The following is a 20,800-nucleotide window of genomic DNA, read 5'->3' as shown; positions in this document are numbered from 1 at the left end:
AATTTGCTGCATAGAAAGTGCCTTCAGTGCTTTTGCCATGACAAACGAATGATGTTGCCAGTAAATTTTGAGTACTCACCTAAAAGCCAATTTGTTTATTTGTTAAGTATTAAAGATTTTGTGTAAATATTTATGTTGCTTTTTAGTCAAATAGTTTGCCCAAGCTGCAACCTCATTAGCCGATTGAATTTCCTTATTTTGAATTTATGTTGCAACGTTTACTTAAATAATTGAAATATGTATATTTAAAGAAAGAGATATTAGTAAATGTTCAGTGAATTATAAAACTAAAACTTATTGGTTTGTTTCAACTTAAAGAGCTAGTTTTGATAAATTTAACTTTGTTGATAATTTATTTATTGCTTAACTTTGCTTTAAATACAATTTACTGTGTATCAGAGTTTACTTATTCGAGACACGTGTGAATTTGGATAAAAAAAACTTTTATAGACTGTGTCATTTACTTCATTGTCTTGGGATCACGATAGATACCAGTAAATAGCACGGCATTAGATTTCTTATCGAAAATAAGGAACACAAATGGATGATTGCACTCGAATTTCGTAGGCTCAACAGGCCGAGCCGAGCGGAAGCTCACCAAAACTGTAGCTGCTGCCGCAGTGCTGCCCTCCTCATCCACCTTAATCTTGGCCAAGTGTTTAGCATCGCTAAACACAATTTCCTGGTTCAATGTAAAATCGTTAAAGCTGGCGCCGCTATCAAATATTTTATTAACGCCCATCTGGCGTAGTATCTAAAGAAAAGAATGTGCTTTTTTAATGAAACTATAGGACATATGGCTTGGACTTACGGGCACTAGTTCCAGACGCTGCTCAAACTCAAATTTAGGCAAAGAGACCTCAATCTCGCGCATTGAGGCTTCTCTCAGCGAGGCTGAGAGTGTATCAGCATTCAATCTGCTCAGCACACGCTCTATGGAATCATTGCTAACCGATGGCAGTATGATAACCATTGAGATCTCGGCATCCTCAGGATATTCAGTCTCTGCGTTTGAAGTGCGATAAGGCAACTGTAGCACATGCGCACCCAAACGCTCATCCGTATTTAAAAGGAAATTGCCCTTCTGCTTCATCATGGGAACAAACGAAACCTTCTCGCTGGACGTATAAAAGGGCATCTGTTGCGTGTTGTCAGCCTTGAAGCGACTCTGCCATTGACCCTTAAAATAAGCTGCATTGGCCAACACTAGTTGAGTGTTAGAATCGATATCGCCGGAAGCCAGCATATCCCTAATCTCATTGTGAGTAACGTTGGCAATCCAGGCGTTTATCTGTTGTCTGCTCTCCTCCGCCTTTTCTCCAAAATTCAATTGCACAACTTCTTCGTGCAGGCGCGTCTCCACACAGCTTGCAAGCGCAACATTTTTATCAAAGTACAAACGATCCGCCGAGGAAAATATTAGCGGCATTTTAGGTGCACGAGACTCGCGATCAAGTTTCTCAAAGCGATAGGCGCTGCGCACAGCTTCCTTCGAAAGCTTATCGTCCAGGCGCAAGACAGACTTCAGTTCGCTCTCTGTGTCGTGACTGGCCCCAAAGTAGGCCAGTAGCAAAGCATGATAGGTGCTATATGGTGAGAAGAACACATTATCGTTGGGTGTCGCTTTGCGTATGGCATCCAGCATGGACACGGAAAATTCCTGTTGCCCCCGATACAAATTGTTTTGCTTGTCTAGTGCCATGCCAGAGTTGGGTGCATCTTCACAAAACTTGGCGGAAATCAGTGCCGGTAGTAAAAGGAGAACCGCAAGATATGCCTTCATTATCTGTAAAATATTGTTAAATTACAACATAATTAATTATTTTTACCATACCATTACAAAAAAATATTTAATACAAAGGCAGATCACATCAAATGTGCTTTTAACTTGTATCCTAGTTGAACTTTCATTTAGTAGCGGTGTATTTGTAGTAAAATTTGCAACTCCAAGAAATTTTGTTTTTCAAATACTTAATATATAATATAATTTAAATTGAGCTAGGAATCATTGTAGTGTCATTTTTTATTGAATCAACAAATGTATTTACTTTAAATTGAGGATCTTTTATATCATATTATCTTACCTCTAATGCCTTCGTTATTAGACATTGTAATGTATTCTGATGACGTCAAGCTATGTCTATCATTTAATGACATGTCCTCTTGCTATTTACTACAGTCTGATATTGATTGCTTATTACCTGCCTTGCCTCAATCACACTTTTGACCTCTTCCCAATTATTTAATTACTTATTTAATTTTTTCAATTTCAATTTTCAAAAAATCGAAATCTATTTTTAACAATCAATGCTTGTTTCCAATTGACGCATGTACAGACGGTCCTAAATGATCGACAAATGAGATTTATGCATAGCAGGGAGAAGGATGCGTGGCAGACTCCATAAATTGTTCATATACAACGTACGACAGGCGTACGAGCTGGAGACACCAGAATATGTATATTCTTTTATTTTTATATTGTTAAATGTGTAACCTCCATATATTCACCCAATGCACCGTAATGTTGGCTAAACCAATTTGCCTATGGTAAAAAAGGGTGTTAATTTAATGTAAATGTAAAAATGCCGGCTAATTCATGCCGTTAATGATCGCTTAAAAAACGTTTAAGGATTGAATCACCAAATATGTCGCATACCAGCAAAATGTTGACTTCAAGCCGTTGCAATATCTTAAGCAAACATTAATGGCCAAAAAGTGAAAGTTGAATTAGTTGGCGCGACTTTACTTCAATTCACAACAACAATAAAACTCAGTTACTGTTGTTGTTGTTGTGCATTCAGCTGAGCAGTTAAAACAAGATCAACTGAAATCTCTGCTTAAAGCTTTTCACCAGCAGAGTCTGTCGTCACAGTTATGTAGTTGCGTGATGGAAACAATGAAATTGTTTTACTAAAAACATCACTTAAAAAAACCCAAAAATTAACATGCACATGTAAAAACCAGTTGCTGTTGCACTTTAACATACAGACAGTAGATATGTTTTTTTTTTTCTATATGTGTTTGTGATTCATGATTTGTGTTTTTTTTTTTGTTTATTTTGTTGACCCTGTAAAAACGATTTAGTAATTTTTTTTATTTTGCGAATACAGCTTACGCTTGCGCTGCCCACGCAAAGCAAAAAATGAACGACAATAACAGACGTAACATGCTTTAGGGAATTTCCAAAGTATTGACGTGACTATGACTTCAACATACATACATTCAGAAAAGTTCAAATATGTATGTATAATAAACAATTGGCAAATAATGAAAGATTCGAATGGATTCCCGCCTATTAAATTGAATTTAGAATACAATACTATATACATTGTGTACACATGTATGTACGTTTGTTTGTGTGTGCATATATTTATGTACATACCATTCCCTTATCATTTAGGGAATTTATTTTATTTTAATATTAACATAACATTTAATGTTTCTTGGAAACAAAACAAGTTTAATATTTGTATTCATGATAAGCACTAGTAGCAACATACATATATGTACTTATTTATATACATTTTATAATCACATAAAATTCACTAAACCTTTATCGCAATTTCAAAATAAACACTAAACGAAACCACTTTTGCAGTAAGCAAAATGTAAATTATAAATATAAAATTAGTTTGTTGAAGTTTACCTCTTTTATACTTGTAATCTCGGTTTAATGTCAACTATAATGCACCGAAACACAACCTGTTGCCCTGCGCAGCTATATTTAACTTATCAGCTTAGCTTTTTTGCGGACTTTGTCCAATAAACAGCTGAAACTAGCTAGAGCTTTTCAAAGCTTGTGATTCAAACAAAATAAGTTACCATTCACAATCTACCTAAAGGTAATTTATACAAGTATTTAATCGTAAAAAACGTTGGATCATTTGAATTTTTTACTCTAATATGATGTGCGTTATTAATTTCATTCACATAATTATTGTATTGTACTTACGCAAATACAACAAATTTACAATCAACAGCTTATTCGTCTAATATTGAAACCACTGGATATCAGAAACTACTAAGCTGTTATCGTACGAGCAAACATTATCGGTACTTTATCGATGCCGCTTTGCTCGTCTATCGGTTAACATACTGTCATCCCCAAATGCAACTAAAAAGAAAATTACGCTATAAACAAAACTAAGCCGAATTTTAACAATTAAAACATGAGTGGTGTAAGCACAGCAGCAGCATCACAGGATGCCTGCTATATATCACTGCTGGGACTTGCAGAATACTTTCGTACCTCACAGCCGCCAAATATTAAGAAGTGCATACAATGTTTACAGGCGCTCTTTACCTTTCAGCCGCCTTCCAAGGTATGGTTCAAGTGAAAGTCATATTAGGTTGTACCAAAATTTATTGGATTACCTTATTTTAGGTGGAGGCCCGCACACACCTGCAAATGGGACAAATCCTGATGGCCTACACATGCAACATAGATTTGGCGCGACAGCACCTCGAGCGTGCTTGGAGCATATCCGAGCAGTTAATGAATTTCGATGATGTAAAGTTTGACACAGCCTCACTGCTGGCCCAGTTACATCTTCAAATGGAACAGCATTCACAGGCAAAGGCCATGCTAAGGCGAGCGGTGGAGTTATCACAGAACAATGTCTACTGGCACTGCAAGCTGCTGCTACAGTTATCCCAAATACATGCTAGCGATCGGGAGTACTCGCTGGCATCAGATCTGCTAGCAGTGGGTGCTGAATCCGCAGAAGAGGCGGGTGCCACTTACTTAAAGGTGTTGTTCCTGCTCTCACGCGCCATGATACTAATGATTGAGCGCAAGACAAATGATGTTCTGGCGCTACTCAATTCAGCGGGTCAGATTATTGACAACAATATACCTAATCCACACCAGAAGGAGTATCTCAAAGTGTTTTTCCTTGTTTTGCAAGTGTGCTACTACCTGGCGCTGGGTCAAGTCAAAACAGTAAAGCCCAGTCTAAAGCAGCTACAAATGTCCATACAGACTATTATGGCACCCAATTGGCCCAGCGACGATTCCATCTTTGGAGGCAATCAGTTGGAAATGTTTGTTTGGCTACCCAAGGAACAGCTGTACGTGCTTGTCTATCTGGTCACCGTCTCACACTCTATGATGGCCGGCTACATGGACAAGGCCCAAAAGTATACGGAAAAGGCGCTCACACAAATAGAGAAGCTGAAATTGCAAGAAGACAAATCCATACTCTCTGTGTTTAAGGTCATACTGTTGGAGCACATAGTCATGTGCCGCATGGTCATGGGCAATCGTGAGCTGGCCATACGTGAAATAGCCGCTGCCCGTGATGTCTGCCAGGCGGCGCCGCAGCACAGTCTACTTAAGCGACACTCGGCACAGCTTCACTGCTTGCTTGGACTGTACTCCATGTCCACGAGCTTCTTTGAACATGCTGAGCGCCAGTTTTTAGTGTGTGTCAATGAGACCAGCGAGCGTGATCTAAAGCTCTTTGCTAATCTCAATTTGGCCATCATCTATCTGCGGACAAAACGCGATGCAGATCTTAAGCAAATACTCGATGCAGTGTCCACGGAAAACACGCACACCTATAGCAGCCAGGCTCTTATGGGCGGCTTCTATTATGTACAGGGATTGCATGCATTCCATAAAAACAGCTTCCATGAGGCAAAGTAAGTCTAATTCAAAACACAATAGAAATATAAATTATTAAAATACTTTTTATTTATAGACGATTTCTGCGTGAGACTCTTAAAATGGCTAATGCTGAGGATTTGAATCGCTTAACCAGCTGTTCGCTGGTGTTGCTATCGCATGTCTTTCTTAGCATTGGTAACTCAAAGGAGAGTATGAACATGGTTACACCGGCTATGCAATTGGCCAGCAAAATACCTGATATACATGTACAATTATGGGGCTCAGCTATATTGAAGGACTTGCATCGCATGTCTAAGGACGCACAGCATGAAAAGGAGGCCTATGCGAATCATGTTAAATACTCTGAAAACCTTATTGCCGATCAGCGAAAATGTGCACAGAGTGCGCATCATGAACTCATCAACTGGTTTCAAGGCGATCCACCTCTTACGAGCGGCGCCGCCTTGAGCTTACCCCTGCCAGCTGCAACTGCAGAGGCGTCAACATCGTTGGCAACGCAATACGGACAGTTCTATTGAAGAAGCAAGACGGACAAGTAGTCAACGACACATAAGCATTTTAATAACTACGTTCGTAAGCTAAATTAAAATCTAAGACAAATTCTACAAAAAAGGTAATTTGTAATCTTGCTTTATGTGGCGTTTTTTTTTTAGAATATCAGCTATAACATCCAATAGAGTATGTTCGGCATACTTATAGCAAGTCTGCGGTATCGGATTCATTATCTTCAGCTTGCTCCTCCTCATCTTCCTCCTCCTCTTCTTCATCCTCCTCAACCACGGCGTCATTTTCCTTGTCACTCTTCAGAGTAAATTGCATCAATCGTTTGTCATCGTGCTCGTGGAGCGTTAGATGCATTCGCATCTCGTTCATGGCTTTGAACTCTTGACTGCACACTGGACAACTGTATATCCTGTCGCCCTCATGTGTGCGCTGATGCACCTGACAATCACCACGCTGCGTAAAGCTTCTGGAACAAAAAGGACAGACATATGGCCGTTCGCCCGTGTGCGTGCGTCGATGATTCTTCAATACATTAAGCGCTGTAAAGCGCATAGGACACAGATCACAGCCATATGGACGTTCACCTGTATGCTTGCGCTTGTGCTTGGCCAACGAACAGCTGGTGGTGAATCTGGCTGAACACACATCACACTCAAAGGGCTTGACGCCGGTGTGTGTGCGCTCATGCGAACTCAGCTCCGCCTTGGTGACAAACGAATTTATGCATAGATCACACTTAAAACGCTTGATGTCCGAGTGTCGCAGCTTGTGCTGACGCATATTAGCATTTTGGGTAAAGCCCTTTCCGCAGACATTGCATACAAATGGCTTTTCGCCCGTGTGTATACGCATGTGATCCCGCAAAGTAGACAACATGGTGAAGACTGGAATATAATAAGTTTTATAATAATTGGGAGCACTCTTCAGTTGAGACCTTACCCTTTTGGCAAACATTGCATTGATTGCGCAGGTTACGCTTATGTGCCTGCACCATATGCTTGCCCAGTTGCTCCTTTGTCTCCCAGCGCAGTCCGCACGCCGGACAACTATGCGCCGTATGTGTGGCCTGATGCTCCGTTAAATGATCCATGGATACAAACACACGTTCACACTCATTACACTTGAAGTTGCGATTGGTGCACCCATTCTGTCGTATATGTATGAGGAGTGATTTTTTCAACGCGAAGCCTGCATTGCAACGATCGCAATGGTAATTGGTCTGTAGCTTCTCCACTTTGGCAAAATTAGATCTAGGACTTGCCACCCCCTGCTTTGATTGTATCGACGGCTGCGGCTTCTGCTCCTCCAAGTGTGCTGCAATACGACGTCTTGTGTTGCGTTTTGACGGTGACTCAATCAACGACTTATCCGGGGTTAAGAGCTCAGTCTTTATCTGTTGTTGTAGTAGTTTTGCAGCTCTTTTACGTGTTGTTACTGGTTGGGCCAATGTGAGATCTGTTTTAACATCTGGGGCCAAAAATGTACCACCATTTCCATTGCTGAATAGGCGAAAGTTGTATGCCTTTTGCTTTGTGTTTGTGTCCACTGTCTGCACTTCACCCGTATTTTTGTTGTAAACCATTTCGGTCTCAAACTCCATGTTGTCCTTTTCTATGTGTAATATAATATTTTCCGCATTCGCTTCAGCTGGTGTCTCCTCCGTTTCATGTTCAGAAAATTCATAATCAAACTCCACCACATGCTCAGGCCCAGCGTGTTCTTCGTCTAACGGCACCTCTTTATCTTCGACTGTATTTTGCTCCACATCGATGCTGCAGATATACTCTGTCTGTGCTGCAACTGTGGCTGTACTTGATGTGCAGTTCTCAGTTTGAACCCCCATTTCGCCTGTCATCACCGTGGGCTTGACATCAGTAGTTTCCTCGGGCAGCGCATTGGGTACCAATTGACGCAGTGTGCGGTTTGAGTTTTCGCATTTTAACTTGAAGCTATAACAGTGGTTTATTTCGCTTATACATGTGAGGCACACCAAAGGTGGAAGCTTATCTTCGAGTCGCGGCTGGTAAGTAAACCAGAAACTCTGTTAGATGCGGTTCATTAACAGTTGATAGCAACCAACTTACCCTCATTCTGGAGATCTCACGCAACATATCGACTACGCGGCTGCCGTTTTCGCCTTCGTAGATGGATAGAAATGGTCCTGCCAGCCCTAAACAGGTGCGACAAATCTTTTCCACGTCCATCTTATATCTGATATGTTCAGAAAACGGGAAAACAAACAACTGAAAGCATTCAAGTTGCCAGACCGCTTCAACTAAAAGTGGTGAGAGCATCGATGACACTATCGAAGTGATTCGATAGGCTCTTTCACCATTGGTTGATTCCTATAGATTTCCATTACTTGAATGCATTTTTCAACATAGATAGCTTATTAATGCCACTATTACAATGCATACAAACAGTATTATGCTAGAGCTGATGAGCAAATGTCAAACACACAATAACTATAAATAAATAATAGTAACATATGGTGAATATTTGAGTAAAAATAATAAGATATATCCTATATGTGAAAAGCTTGCAGAAAATTCCAGACGTTTGCTACTGTTATTTTTTTAATAAAAATAAATAAATATAAAAAATGGCTGTATGTGTTTAAATAAAGATTCATTAATCTCTTCTCTCAATTTACATAATCGCAAATTTTCGATAGCTATCGATGGCCGCAAAAACTATCCCCCATCTTCAATGATGCCGGCTATCGATAGTTTAAACCCTCTTCTGTGTTGACGCGGTCAGAAGTGGAAGCTATTATTACTAAACCGCAAATAGAAACATATGATTTAATAATTATTATGAATGACATAAAAAAGTTAAAGGAACAGCAGCGTGATAAACATCCAGGATTTGATGGTTATCTGGATTGCATGACACGTGCTCTCTTCACCGGCTTGGCCTCATTTTGCTTGGGTATTTATTCCTAATTGCGCATTTTATTTTACAAATTGCATAATAATTTATTTGTTTCAGGTTTTGCGGGTACATATTTTACACAAAAGGCAGTGCAAACAAAAATACATTATCCAGCCAAGTATAACATATTGATATCGTGCTTAGTAGCCAGTGGTATATCTTATCAGACAACAACAACACGCACCAAGTCTTGCCAAGCGGCGTGGATGGCCTACGAGGACAAGCACACGGTTCTTAAAGAGAAAACCTTTTAAGAAAATAACAGGTTAAGTAGTTATAGTTATGGCTTGTCTGCGTGCCCTGTTTAGAGTGCGGCGATCAGGGCAGATTCTACCTGTGCATAATAAAGTCCCCGTATGTTTTAAATACACTCAGCATCAGGGAGTCAAAGGCATACGCAATCGAAAGAGCTACTATGAGTCACTAATGCAGGCCAATCAGCAAATAACGCAGGATCCAACTTCTGCACCTATTTCTCCCAGCGATATGCGTTTTCTAGACGACCGGTAGATGTTAGCGATCAAGGTGAAGAAATTTTCATTGTTAGGTTTTTCTGTTCCAGCGCTTACGACGAAGTAGCAGGCGGAGCTATGCGAATAAGCCGGGATGTAGCAACTGCCCAGCATGTCCTCATCCTGCAGCCATATATTAAGTGGACTGCCAAGCGTAGCACCACCGATAATGTGCGACCAGAAGATCAATTAGCCGAAGCTACAGCACTTATAAACTCATTGCCCAACTGGCAAGTGACAAGCGCCTTAAAAGTGCCGCTGGAGAATTTGGAGCGCAAAACACTTTTTGGCAGCGGAAAACTGTTGGAGCTAAAGGAACTCATTGCGAATCTTCAGCGACAAGGACAGCTCACATGCTTGTTTGTGAGCAAGGGTACACTCTCCTTTGCACAAAAACATTTCCTTGAGTCGGAATTTCATTTACCCATACTTGATCGCTATTCGGTGGTAATACAAATATTACGCCTACATGCAACCAGTGCGGAAGCAAAGTTGCAAGTAGCAATGGCAGAGCTTCCGTACATTTGGGCGCAGGCTAAAGATGCGGGTGTGTCACAAACGCGTCGCCAGGGCTACACGCTAACTGATCTGCAGAAGGAGATATTGCGCACCAGAGAGCGCAAGCTGCGCGCCGAATTGGAACGTGTGCGTTGCCAGCGTCAGCTGCTGCGTCAAAAGCGCAAGCTGCAGAATTATCCAATTGCTGCTGTGGTTGGTTATACCAATGCTGGTAAAACATCACTGATTAAAGCTCTTACTGTGGAAGATTCGCTGCAACCACGAAATCAACTCTTTGCAACGCTGGATGTGACTGCGCATGCAGGCCACCTGCCTTGCAATTTGCAACTCATCTATATGGATACGGTGGGGTTTATGTCAGACCTACCTACGGGCTTGTTTGAATGCTTTGTGGCTACAATGGAAGATGCTATGCTGGCAGTAAGTGAATGAGCTTAAAGATATTATTATCTCAGTTCTTGTTTTGGCAAAAAAATCTTCAAGTGTCTTATAATTATAATCTTAAATAACATTTTACAGCTAGTTCACATGTTCTTTGTTTTCAGGATGTGATTATACATGTTCAAGATTTGTCGCACCCTTGCCATGCCGCTCAGCGCACTCATGTGGAATCCACATTGCGTTCTATGTCGTTTAATCTAACTGATGGCGATGCGGATGCAAATGTATGTCAATTGCCTCCCATCATCAATGTATTTAACAAGTGTGATTTGCTCCCAAAGCATCTGCTAAATAAAAATATTTGTGCTCATCATATCTCGGCACGAGCTCATACTGGTCTGGAGCCACTACTGAAGGACATTGAACGTCAAATACTGACTGTAACTGGTCGTCGTAAAATTCAAATGCGTGTTCCCAACGGAGGATCTGAAATGGCATGGCTTTATAAAAATGCTGCAGTTGTGGATACCATAGCGGATGCAGCGAATCCTGAGCGTCTGCTCATGCAGGTAGTCATCAGTCAACGTGTCTTGGAGCAGTTTAAGCGAGAGTTTTGCTAACATTAACCTGTGCTGTAAATATTTTGATACTTTGACACTAGTCGAATAAATTTGTTAATATGTATACTTTATTGCACCAACTATTTCTCATGGTGTATTAGTGTTATAATTTCTGTAGTTATACATAGTATATAAAATTTGCTACAAAAAATATTTGCACACCACAAATTCGTATTTTTGTATCTACTGGGAACCTGGGAAAATAACGTTTGCATTATTAAAACTGCTTATTGAGTGTAATTGTATGTGCTGCTTGTGTGCTAAGAATTTGCGTTAACTGTATTTAAACATTTTGTAATACACACGTATTGCGATTACACATAACTAGTAACTACAAATTGTGTGCTCTAAATTCCATTTTAGTATATATAAATTGGCACAAATGTTGGATATTCAACAAACGAAGCATTAGCATTTTTTTGAGCAAGAGGTATGGTGTATACTACATATGATAAATTAAAAAAACCCTTGCGTATAAATTAACTTATTTAAACTAGTAACAATTTCAGCATGATTCAAAAGTATAATTTCGAGCTATGGCCGACCCAAATATCTGCAATTTTATAGGATATTCTTATCTCAGTTTGAGAATTATTATAATTATATCCTTGCCCTTATCCCCAAAAAATATCGCATTCAAGTTTATGAAATTGTCTTTTTTGTTTCAACTTCATGAACCCAATATTATGTGAGTTACAAAGCTTATGAAATTAATCTATTATACTTATGAGGTCAATAATATTTAGATTTCATGCAATTATACATTTTAATAAAATATTTGCATACATACTTTATGCACTTTTCAATAAAACATATGTTTTAAGTTAAATAGTTAATACCAAGCACAAGCAGAGAAAAGTTGGAGACGCTTACAATAGTTTTACAAAATGGGGACAAGATACATCGTTGGGATTTCTAGCTATAATTCTTATAAAAAATATAAATAAGCAAAAGACTATCTTTCCTAGCTTAAGGAGTTTTTCCAATTGACTATTCATTTTTTGTGGCTTACTTAATATGGCATAATTCAACAAAAAAAGAAACAAAAACTAAAAATTTAATTTTTTTTTGCTATACTTAAAGACTAACCTTGCCGTGTTTACACGTTAGACCTTAAACTGAAAAATTACTTACACAACACCTGAACCCATAAATAAACAAAAATAAACAAATGCATGCTCGCATACTAGGCGACAAATGAATATGAGTTTGTGATTAACCAACGCAGCAGCTGCCACAGCGGCTTCACAAGCACAAAAACAAAGAGGATGCAAATGATGCGACAATTCCGAAGCACACTAATTATAAATTGAATGAAAGGAATATGCGAAATTGTACTATGCTGTGTGGCGGTGGACATGGTTAGCTTGCCAGAGGCCGACCGCGTACCGTTTATCAGTTATAACTTGGCCATATGTGATTGTGCCTGCTCGCTGGCGGCCGTCGAGTACTGGGTGAACGGCATTAGCTGGCAATATTCATGCAATTGTAGTTCCAGCTGCCTCAAGCACTTGTCCGGCGCATTGCTGGCAATGCTCATTAAGCCGCTCTCACGATTCTTGACTAGATAGCCGCTCTGTACGAAAGACAAAATAGCTATGTTCAAATTGTCTAATGCCAGGCAATACGGATGCACATGGGCGGCTGCAGCGCCCGGTGCTTGCAACAGTAGCTCCACATGCTGCTGCACGCGCACCAGCAGCTCATTCGAGCTAAATTCACCTCTGTGTGTCCACTGCAAGATAAAAGAGAATTGCATAAATCCACAGCGATAATAGGTAATATATTGTCGAGTAAAAAATAATAAGGAATTTCGTTAGTAAAATCCCATCCAATATTTCTTTTTGCCTATGTCGAAATGCTTTTGTAAAAGATTCGGAAATCTTTTGGGTAAAGAGATCTGATCAGAATTGATAATTCGCTAAGTTATTTAGTTAAAAAACTACTTTTTAGATTTTGTACAGAAAATCATTAGATGGCACGCTTCCTGTAAGAATAGAGATCCCGATCGTTTTTGATAATTGATATGTTACCTGTCTTAGGGCCAATGCCAGTTGGTAGTAAAGACATAGAAATGGCGCCAGTGCAGCCAGTATGACACGCGAACATTCATTGTCCTGAACCTTAACGTTGCCATTTGACTCATCCAGATGCAGAACCTGCTCATCCAGCAACAGTTTCAAATGCGTTTCAAACTCTACAGCCTCACGATTCGACTCCACTATAAACTCGTGTTGGAACAAAGCATCCATGGTGGCCACATGACTGTGCAGCGCCGCCAGTGTTTCGTTATACGAACCCAAGCTAATGTCGCTACGCTGCTGACGCTGCTGCTTGAGAGCCGCCAACAACAAGTAGGCGGGTCTGGCCAACCAAAACAAGCAGGGATTTATATAAAGCTGCAGTGCCAGCATTGGCACAGCCACTGCCATTGTGGCTGGACTCAGTGCATGTGCCTTCAAGCGACGCATATCGATTTTGGCTGCTAGCTGCTCGGCCGCCAGAGGCGTAAATTGCAACCGAGCCACACGAAATTGCACAATATTGCTGTGAATTTCAACGGCATCGATGACATCCGCCTTGATGCTTTTCGCACTGACGCTGACATGTGCGCCCAGTTGCTCAAAGATGCGTTTTAGATGCAATATCCCACGTGACAGTTCATCGATGTTAACGCTCCGTTGTCCATACAACTGACTAGCATAGTATAAGCTAAGTAAATTAAATGTACTAATGACAATGCGACGCTGCTGCTGATAGATTATCTCTGTAGCCAGCTGTTTCACGAGGTCGATCTCTTGGCGGTTTAGCTTTTGCAGTGAGCCGCTTATGCCGGCACGTCGTATGCGCTCACCGCCATTATGGCCGAAGAACTCACGTACTGAAATTGGCTCGCCAAAGTCAAGAAACATTTTGCCAAAGCGCTCGTCAATTATCTTAAGCGCCTTAAAGAAGCCCTTAGTAGATTCTTTGGGCTTGGGCACGCCTAGTAACTCGTATACAAACAGCTGCTCCTCCAGCACACGCTCATATGCCACGCTAACGGGCACTATCATCACGTCGGGCACGTCGCCCGTGAAATAAGGTAACAGCGCCATTGACAACAATCCCACCTTCGGCACCAGCGCCTTAAAATTACGAGATCGCGTGCCTTCAATGAAGAACTCCACGCCTATGTGATAGTGAGCTACCAAAGCATACATATACTCGCGAAAAATATCCCAGTAGAGCTCATCGTTGGAGAAGGAACGCCGCATAAAAAAGGCACCTGTCTTTCGTAGCATTGTACCCATTCCGAACATTGAATGAAAGTCTGTGAAAAGCAAAAATAAATACATAAGTAATTTACATTTAGACGAGACTTTTTTGTTTTGTTATTCAAAAGTACGCTATGACTTACCCATGCCGGCTGCAATGCCGGGTATTTCTATATCATAGTAATAGCATATATAACTCATCAGTATAAAATCCATATAGCTGCGATGACTGGGCAGGTAGAGCACCGGGCAACGGCCCATATCCTTGCGCACATTCGCCATGCTGGCTGAGTTTACATAGATGCCATCGCAGATACGTTTGCCTATGGCTGTTATTGCAATGCCGCACCATCGGATAATGGCCATATTTCTATCCAGTCCAATCTCATCGATAATGGCTTGTGCTTGTTGTTGCAGCTGCTTTAACGGCTGCTGCGTCTGTTGGGCATAGTACTCCAGGAGCGAAGCCAATTTTTCGCTTTTCAACACATGATGCTTTAGCTTTTGCGGATTCAGATAGCGTTCAAACTCGTAGGCCACTTGTGGTTTGAACTCCCTAGTCATGGACGACTCAGCGCCAGGCGCTATAATGTTCTTAAAATTCCGCATATAGTCGGCAGCTGCTGAAGCTGGCGCTGTTGGTGCGTCATTTTTGTCTGCGCTTTTCATTTCCAATTAGCGTACGGCCCCCGTTATGCCTGAAATAATGTATGGTCAATGTATGATTACTCAAGAATTGTACCAGGTGTTATGCGTAAAGCGGCGTCGCCGATATTGTCAGCTGCTTGGCACACCTCACAGGCCACTACTATACTTTATCAGCTGGTTTTTATTTTTCATTATCAGCCGGTTTCTAAGTGGTTCCCCTAATCAGCGGCAATTTTTTCGGGAGTAAAATGCTAGGCCATAATTAGCGGTCCTATCAGTCGATAACTGATATACCCTAGCATACCTAGTGTATAGTAAGGCGTGCAGTATTGGATTCCGTTTGCTCGGCTTAATAAAGTTCTTAACGAATTAATCACTTGTGCCATGAATAGCCGTCTTACCGTTAACAGATATATTTTAGAAGATCCACTTAGTTGCACAGGCAATTGGAAAAACGCAATTATGCTAACAAATAGGCTTGTTTTGTATTTGTTTTTAAATATTGAAATTTGAAGCTTAAGGAAATGTCAACACGCCAAAGCAAGCACTTTAACTTAAGTTAACGTGCATGCCAAATGCAACGTTTTTCCAACAACTTTAAAGTGAGTGCATGCCAAGTGCAAAACTTACACTTGGCAATTAATACAATATGCAGTAACACAGCTGCTGCGTTTCCCATGCACAATATTGTTTACCTACATGCACACAGCAATACACAGGTACAAGCACAACACACACACACACACACAATTAAATCTTATGATTGCAATAAACAAAAGAGCCGACTGACGTCTTCGAGTTGCCAATTTGCACTTGTAGCACAATTTAGCAAAACATGTTTGTATCCAATAAATACATTTTTATTGCTTTTTGATTTACCCCGAAGTATGCACTTTCTAGTTTTTATTTATATTTACATACGTACGAAAATTCGATACGAGTTCAGAGTTTTGTTGTTGTGCTGTAAGATATCGATATCGTATGTATCGAAGACTAAAATATATTTCCTATCGATGATTTTAATTGATTTCATTGAAAAAATATATTTCTGCCAAAAGTGCACATAAAAAAAGTAAAAATCTATATTTACATTTTTGTTTCGCCCGCCGATAAGTCGATTTAAAAGTTACCCAAAAGCTTTTTTTGTTGTGAATTACAAAAGTGCTAATGTGTCAATAAAATTGATTTCTTCTTTTCAATCGGTTCAAATTTGTGCAGCATAGGCTTTACTATGTAAAATATTGATGCAGCGAATATGTATACACATCAAGTGAGATTTCAAAATTTATTTACAAAATAGCACAATTACAATTTGCTTTTAAGTATTTCTCAACAGGTGGCAGCTCTAATTTTTAACATCATACAGTCGTGCCGTTACTTTAGACAGCTTGAAGCTTTTAAGTCTTGTTGTTGTGTAAAGCTTGTGCGTACTCAATATACATACACAATTTTATCTTATTTATTTACATTCTTATTGCAGCTTTGGGGTCAAATAGTCGTTGTGCTAAAGACATAAAAAAATAATTTTTCGTCATGTCGTTGTGGAAAATCATTATTGAGGCCCTATTGACCCTTGTGCACATTTTAACCGATCGACTTTTGGAGTTTACACTCGGCTGGTATCTTGGTCCGCACAAACGTGTCGCAACGCCGCAAAGCATCGACCAACAGGTTATCTTAACCAAAAGTGCGGTTGACTTGGCAAAGCAAATACGCGAGCGTCAGCTCAAGAGTTACGACATCGTTAAAGCATATATCGAACGCATCGAAATTGTAAATGTTGAGCTAAATGCAGTGGTCGATGGCCCATTTACGGAGGCGCTGGAGCAGGCAAAGCAAATCGATAAGAAGCTCGCTGAAAATGCATACACGGAAGAACAGTTGAAGGCTTTGCCTTTTCTGGGTGTACCCTTCACCACGAAGGATAGTACAGCAGTGGCGGGCAAGCGGCACACGCTGGGCTTGCAATCACGCAAGGATGAGCGGGCAAAGGAAGATGCTAAGTGCGTACGTCTGATGAAGGAGAGTGGAGCTATCATCATTGCTACCAGCAATGTGCCAGAAGTAAACAAGTGGATTGAGTCACGCAATATGCTCATTGGGTGCACCAAAAACCCTTACGATCTGCGGCGCTCTGTGGGTGGCTCATCTGGAGGTGAAGCGGCGCTGATTGCAGCCTGCAGTACAGGCTTTGGTCTGGGCACGGATATAGGAGGCTCCATACGCATACCGTCATTTAATTGCGGCATTTTTGGACACAAACCTAGCTCTGGAGTGGTTAACATGGCGGGCTGCACATTCCGCACCGGCAAAGAGAAGCAAACAATGGTGTGTGCCGGTCCAATGTCGCGCAATGCCACGGACTTGCGGCCTATATTGCAGGTGCTGGTGGAGCCGGAGCAGCGCAGCGTTCTAAAGCTCAGCCAGCCAGTAGACCTTAAGCGTCTGCGTTACTTCTATGTGCCCAACATTGGTATGAAGCAATGCAATCCCATTAATCGGGAAACTGAGCGGGTTATGTACAAGGTGCGTAGCCACTTTAAATCGCTCTGCGGGCAGGAAGTGGCGTTGGCAAGCATTCCAGAAACACAGCTAACTGCAAAAATGTGGCGATACTGGATGACTCAAGAGCCTGCCAATTTTAATCTTCTTCTTGGCAATGGGGTTGAGTTGAATCCTTTTATAGAGCTATTTAAGAAACTGTTGGGCCAGAGCGAGTACAGCATGGCAGCGATATATTCATTGATAGATAGTGTGCTGCCCAAAGAAAAGGAGTCCGTTATCTGCACAGCTTCCCAAAAGTGCAAGCAGTACCTGCAGCAGTTGCTAGGCGACAATGGTGTACTGTTTTTTCACAGTTCGCCTCGTACTGCTCCCTTTCATTACTATCCGCTAGTTAAGTTTTCAGACTTCAGTTACTTTAGCTTGTTCAATGTACTGCATTTGCCAGCAACTCAGGTGCCCATGGGATTGGATGTAAATGGCATGCCCCTTGGCATACAGGTTGTGGCCAATGACAAAAACGATCGCCTGTGCTTAGCAGTGGCCGAGGAGCTGGAACGCGTGTTTGGCGGCTGGGTACCACCTTTTTCATTAAAGAAATAAGCGATACATGAGAGATTTTTGTAAATGATTAGGTGTTGGTGATTTTCTTAAGACTGTTTGGTTATATAATTGAACAAATAAAATGCTTTTAACAATTGTAAAATATTTCAAATTGAATCGCACCATTTAGATGATACAAATTAATGTAAGAATTCTAAATAATTATAGTTAAAAGTGAATAGGGTGTACACATTTTAAAATTGTAGTACCAAAAATACATATATGTATATGCGAATGCACATATTTTTTAAATGCATGCGCACGTATAATACTGTATCAAAAGTTTCTACAAACTCTAAATTCGGGTGAGCAAAATGTTCAAGCTAACATAATATCCAACACTGTCAATAAATCAATGGCTTAAAAACACTATAGCTCACTTTCTATTGTATAAATATCGATAGTTAACTAGTATTCCATATTCGGTAAATTTTCAACTTTTTCCCATTGGTCGATTATTTTGCTTCGTATACTGACCGCCAAAAAGGAACTACGAATAAAAAAAGCAACACAAAATAGGCGCGCAGTAAAATTTGCCATGGGTATTAGGTGTAGTAGTCGTCTTGGAGAGAACACTATATTTCACAAAATAATAAGTCTTCGGAAATCACAATGTATAATAATAGGGTAGCTATTATCATAAGAGGTGGTTTGGAAAAAGTTGCAAATAAATTAACTGCGTTCGTCGTATTTTAATATCAAATTAAAGCAGGTAGTGCTGAATATTATATAGAATTGTTTCGGATACTAATAAATAATTCAGCGATTTAAAGTTAGATTTGGCAATAGATACCGAGAAAAATCAACACTGTTTCCCATACGCTTATATTTTTGAAAATAACGCGAATTTAGGTTTCCAGAAGATTATTAGAATTCATTGAGGCTAAAGGATCAAAAACAAATTGGGTAAAGAATATTATTTATTTGAGTAAGTGAAATTTATGGTATAAGGAGCTCTCCATTTCTATAAAAGTGACATACGATACTTTTGCGAAAATGCGATATGTTAAAGGATATATAACCGAGTGCTTTTAAAGCATATTTTTGATATCGAATACAAGTGTTCAATACGTTCTCATTTTTTCATTTTTTCTGAAGTATATTATCCCTTTATATGGCATAAATTCCGATTTTTATGCGTTTTTGTTATTAAAATTTTAGATTTTTTACACTTTTATTAACTATAAAGGATATGTTGCATAAATATTGGATTAAAAATTAAACTTTATATATACCAAAAATTTATTTAACATATATTAACTTATTGGTAATGTTTTAAAACTTTTAAGTGCATTTAACAAAATATTTGAATTTGTAATATACTTAATTCAATTCAATTTTATTACAATATTTGCTATGAAATGCGCTCAAGTTACAGTTTAATTTAAGTGAAAATCTTCTTTTATTGAAGCATAAAGCTTCACCACATTTGTTGCACATGACTTGAGCATATCCTGCACAATTTAGATTGTTTTCACCTTATTCTTTTGTCTCCCTAAAGTGGCCAACGTCCAACCTGATCTTGTCGCACCATTTGACAAATCAAAGCACCGTACTTTGGACATCTCTGCTTCTTTAGATGCAATTCATTTTCAATAACAGAGCTTCGTTTACCCAGTTTACATAGATTTAGTGACAACTTTTGTTAGCATTTCTGCGATATCAAGCCGAAAGTCTGATGAACTTAAAACTTTTCCAGGATATCCATTTGCTTTCAGAACACGTTTATACAGCCATTCGTTGCTGATTGTCAAGTCCAGTAAATGATAAAAGATTCTGACTTGTCAATGTCTGCTTCTCAAATAAATTTTATATCTTCCGATTATACTGTCGATCAGATCAACACCTCCCATGTAGCTGTTGTATTGCGCTACTGCGAAAGGGCGATCAATTTAAATATATTCCTTTTTGGCCTTGTTAAATCGGCGCGCAATTCTGATGTTTGGAACTTTTTTGTGTTATCTTATCCAGTGCTGCTAGAATTTTCTGATAAATGTAGGCAAGATTTGGAGAAAAATGGCTACAAATATGCTAGAAAATAGGCTAATTTTTTTTTTCAAAATACATTTTTGTATTAATTTAATATATTTATAATTTCCAGTTTATCTCCAGTATATTTTTTAATTAATTAAGGTAGCGCTCAGGCAGCACATGCTATGTCTACGCTATCCATATCTGGCAATACAGAAAGAATATTAAATAATAAAATAGTTAAGAATTACGAAGACCAACCTAATACCTAAAATAGCACTTAATGTTTTTAGTGACATATTATTTCAAATTTTGGTTTTCACCAAATTCATCTGGCTGAACAGTCGCTCGACCTCAGCATTGGACCATGGAAGAGATAGCATATCAATTGCAAATGATGCAACCAATTAAAACTTATAGTTCCTTCCGTAATCCTTATAGTTTAACACCTCAGACCAAAATTCATGGGTGTAATCAGTATTTTCCCATTGAATGAGATAAAGCGTGTCAAGCTGTGTTTTAATAGTGCCGATGTCAGTGCAGTTAAAATATTTGAAAACTTCAACAACATCGGCCCGTTTGCCCGGCCGCAGTACGTTGTCAACGGAAAAACAGCTGATTTTTGAAAACCTCAACATTTTCGAGCAATCTTAAATCAACCTAAACAAAACATCTTTGGCTTACCTTGATATGAGTTGCATTATCAACTCAATAATAAAG

At 39.6% G+C, this 20,800-nt stretch overlaps 7 protein-coding genes across 9 annotated transcripts; 4 read left to right on the top strand and 3 right to left on the bottom strand.

Moving 5' to 3' along the window:
- Positions 1-324: 324 nt before the first annotated feature.
- LOC108603413 (serine protease inhibitor 88Ea) lies at positions 325-4,029 on the bottom strand. 2 transcript variants are annotated; one of them, XM_017992208.2, is made up of 3 exons: positions 3,953-4,029; positions 812-1,786; positions 325-754 (listed from the first exon to the last, which is right to left on the bottom strand). In XM_017992208.2, the coding sequence occupies exons 2-3, from the start codon at positions 1,781-1,783 to the stop codon at positions 461-463; spliced, it is 1,266 nt and encodes a 421-aa protein (XP_017847697.1). In that variant the 5' UTR covers positions 1,784-1,786; positions 3,953-4,029; the 3' UTR covers positions 325-460. The 2 variants fall into 2 exon arrangements, with proteins under 2 accessions (XP_017847697.1, XP_017847696.1); XM_017992207.2 differs by lacking the exon at positions 3,953-4,029 and adding an exon at positions 3,647-3,748 and having other exon boundaries at positions 326-754.
- Positions 4,030-4,057: 28 nt separating this feature from the next.
- Positions 4,058-6,241, top strand: LOC108603411 (MAU2 chromatid cohesion factor homolog). The gene is made up of 3 exons (XM_017992201.2): positions 4,058-4,322; positions 4,385-5,643; positions 5,703-6,241. Exons 1-3 carry the CDS (start codon positions 4,170-4,172, stop codon positions 6,145-6,147), a joined length of 1,857 nt encoding a protein of 618 aa, XP_017847690.1. The 5' UTR covers positions 4,058-4,169; the 3' UTR covers positions 6,148-6,241.
- LOC108603410 (zinc finger protein 570) lies at positions 6,203-8,364 on the bottom strand. The gene is made up of 3 exons (XM_017992199.1): positions 8,218-8,364; positions 7,073-8,153; positions 6,203-7,017 (listed from the first exon to the last, which is right to left on the bottom strand). The coding sequence occupies exons 1-3, from the start codon at positions 8,335-8,337 to the stop codon at positions 6,323-6,325; spliced, it is 1,896 nt and encodes a 631-aa protein (XP_017847688.1). The 5' UTR covers positions 8,338-8,364; the 3' UTR covers positions 6,203-6,322.
- A 516-nt stretch (positions 8,365-8,880) lies between these two features.
- Positions 8,881-9,346, top strand: LOC108603958 (transmembrane protein 141). The gene is made up of 2 exons (XM_017993154.2): positions 8,881-9,064; positions 9,125-9,346. Exons 1-2 carry the CDS (start codon positions 8,950-8,952, stop codon positions 9,319-9,321), a joined length of 312 nt encoding a protein of 103 aa, XP_017848643.1. The 5' UTR covers positions 8,881-8,949; the 3' UTR covers positions 9,322-9,346.
- Positions 9,259-11,182, top strand: LOC108603957 (putative GTP-binding protein 6). Of its 2 annotated transcripts, XM_017993153.2 has the most exons (4): positions 9,259-9,573; positions 9,630-10,518; positions 10,644-10,763; positions 10,821-11,182. In XM_017993153.2, exons 1-4 carry the CDS (start codon positions 9,350-9,352, stop codon positions 11,097-11,099), a joined length of 1,512 nt encoding a protein of 503 aa, XP_017848642.1. In that variant the 5' UTR covers positions 9,259-9,349; the 3' UTR covers positions 11,100-11,182. The 2 variants fall into 2 exon arrangements, with proteins under 2 accessions (XP_017848642.1, XP_017848641.1); XM_017993152.1 differs by having other exon boundaries at positions 9,350-9,573; positions 10,644-11,182.
- A 701-nt stretch (positions 11,183-11,883) lies between these two features.
- Positions 11,884-15,857, bottom strand: LOC108603956 (dihydroxyacetone phosphate acyltransferase). The gene is made up of 4 exons (XM_017993151.2): positions 15,406-15,857; positions 14,500-15,054; positions 13,133-14,412; positions 11,884-12,834 (listed from the first exon to the last, which is right to left on the bottom strand). Exons 2-4 carry the CDS (start codon positions 15,023-15,025, stop codon positions 12,499-12,501), a joined length of 2,142 nt encoding a protein of 713 aa, XP_017848640.1. The 5' UTR covers positions 15,026-15,054; positions 15,406-15,857; the 3' UTR covers positions 11,884-12,498.
- A 498-nt stretch (positions 15,858-16,355) lies between these two features.
- On the top strand, positions 16,356-18,226 carry LOC108602005 (fatty-acid amide hydrolase 2-A). Its single transcript, XM_017990007.1, has 2 exons — positions 16,356-16,427; positions 16,485-18,226. Exon 2 carries the CDS (start codon positions 16,538-16,540, stop codon positions 18,107-18,109), a length of 1,572 nt encoding a protein of 523 aa, XP_017845496.1. The 5' UTR covers positions 16,356-16,427; positions 16,485-16,537; the 3' UTR covers positions 18,110-18,226.
- Positions 18,227-20,800: the final 2,574 nt, after the last annotated feature.

Source organism: Drosophila busckii, chromosome 3R (assembly GCF_011750605.1).
Source record: "Drosophila busckii strain San Diego stock center, stock number 13000-0081.31 chromosome 3R, ASM1175060v1, whole genome shotgun sequence".
NCBI lineage: Eukaryota > Metazoa > Arthropoda > Insecta > Diptera > Drosophilidae > Drosophila > Drosophila busckii.
The sequence above is the reverse complement of the archived record's forward strand: the minus strand, read 5'-3'. Positions and strand labels throughout refer to the sequence as shown.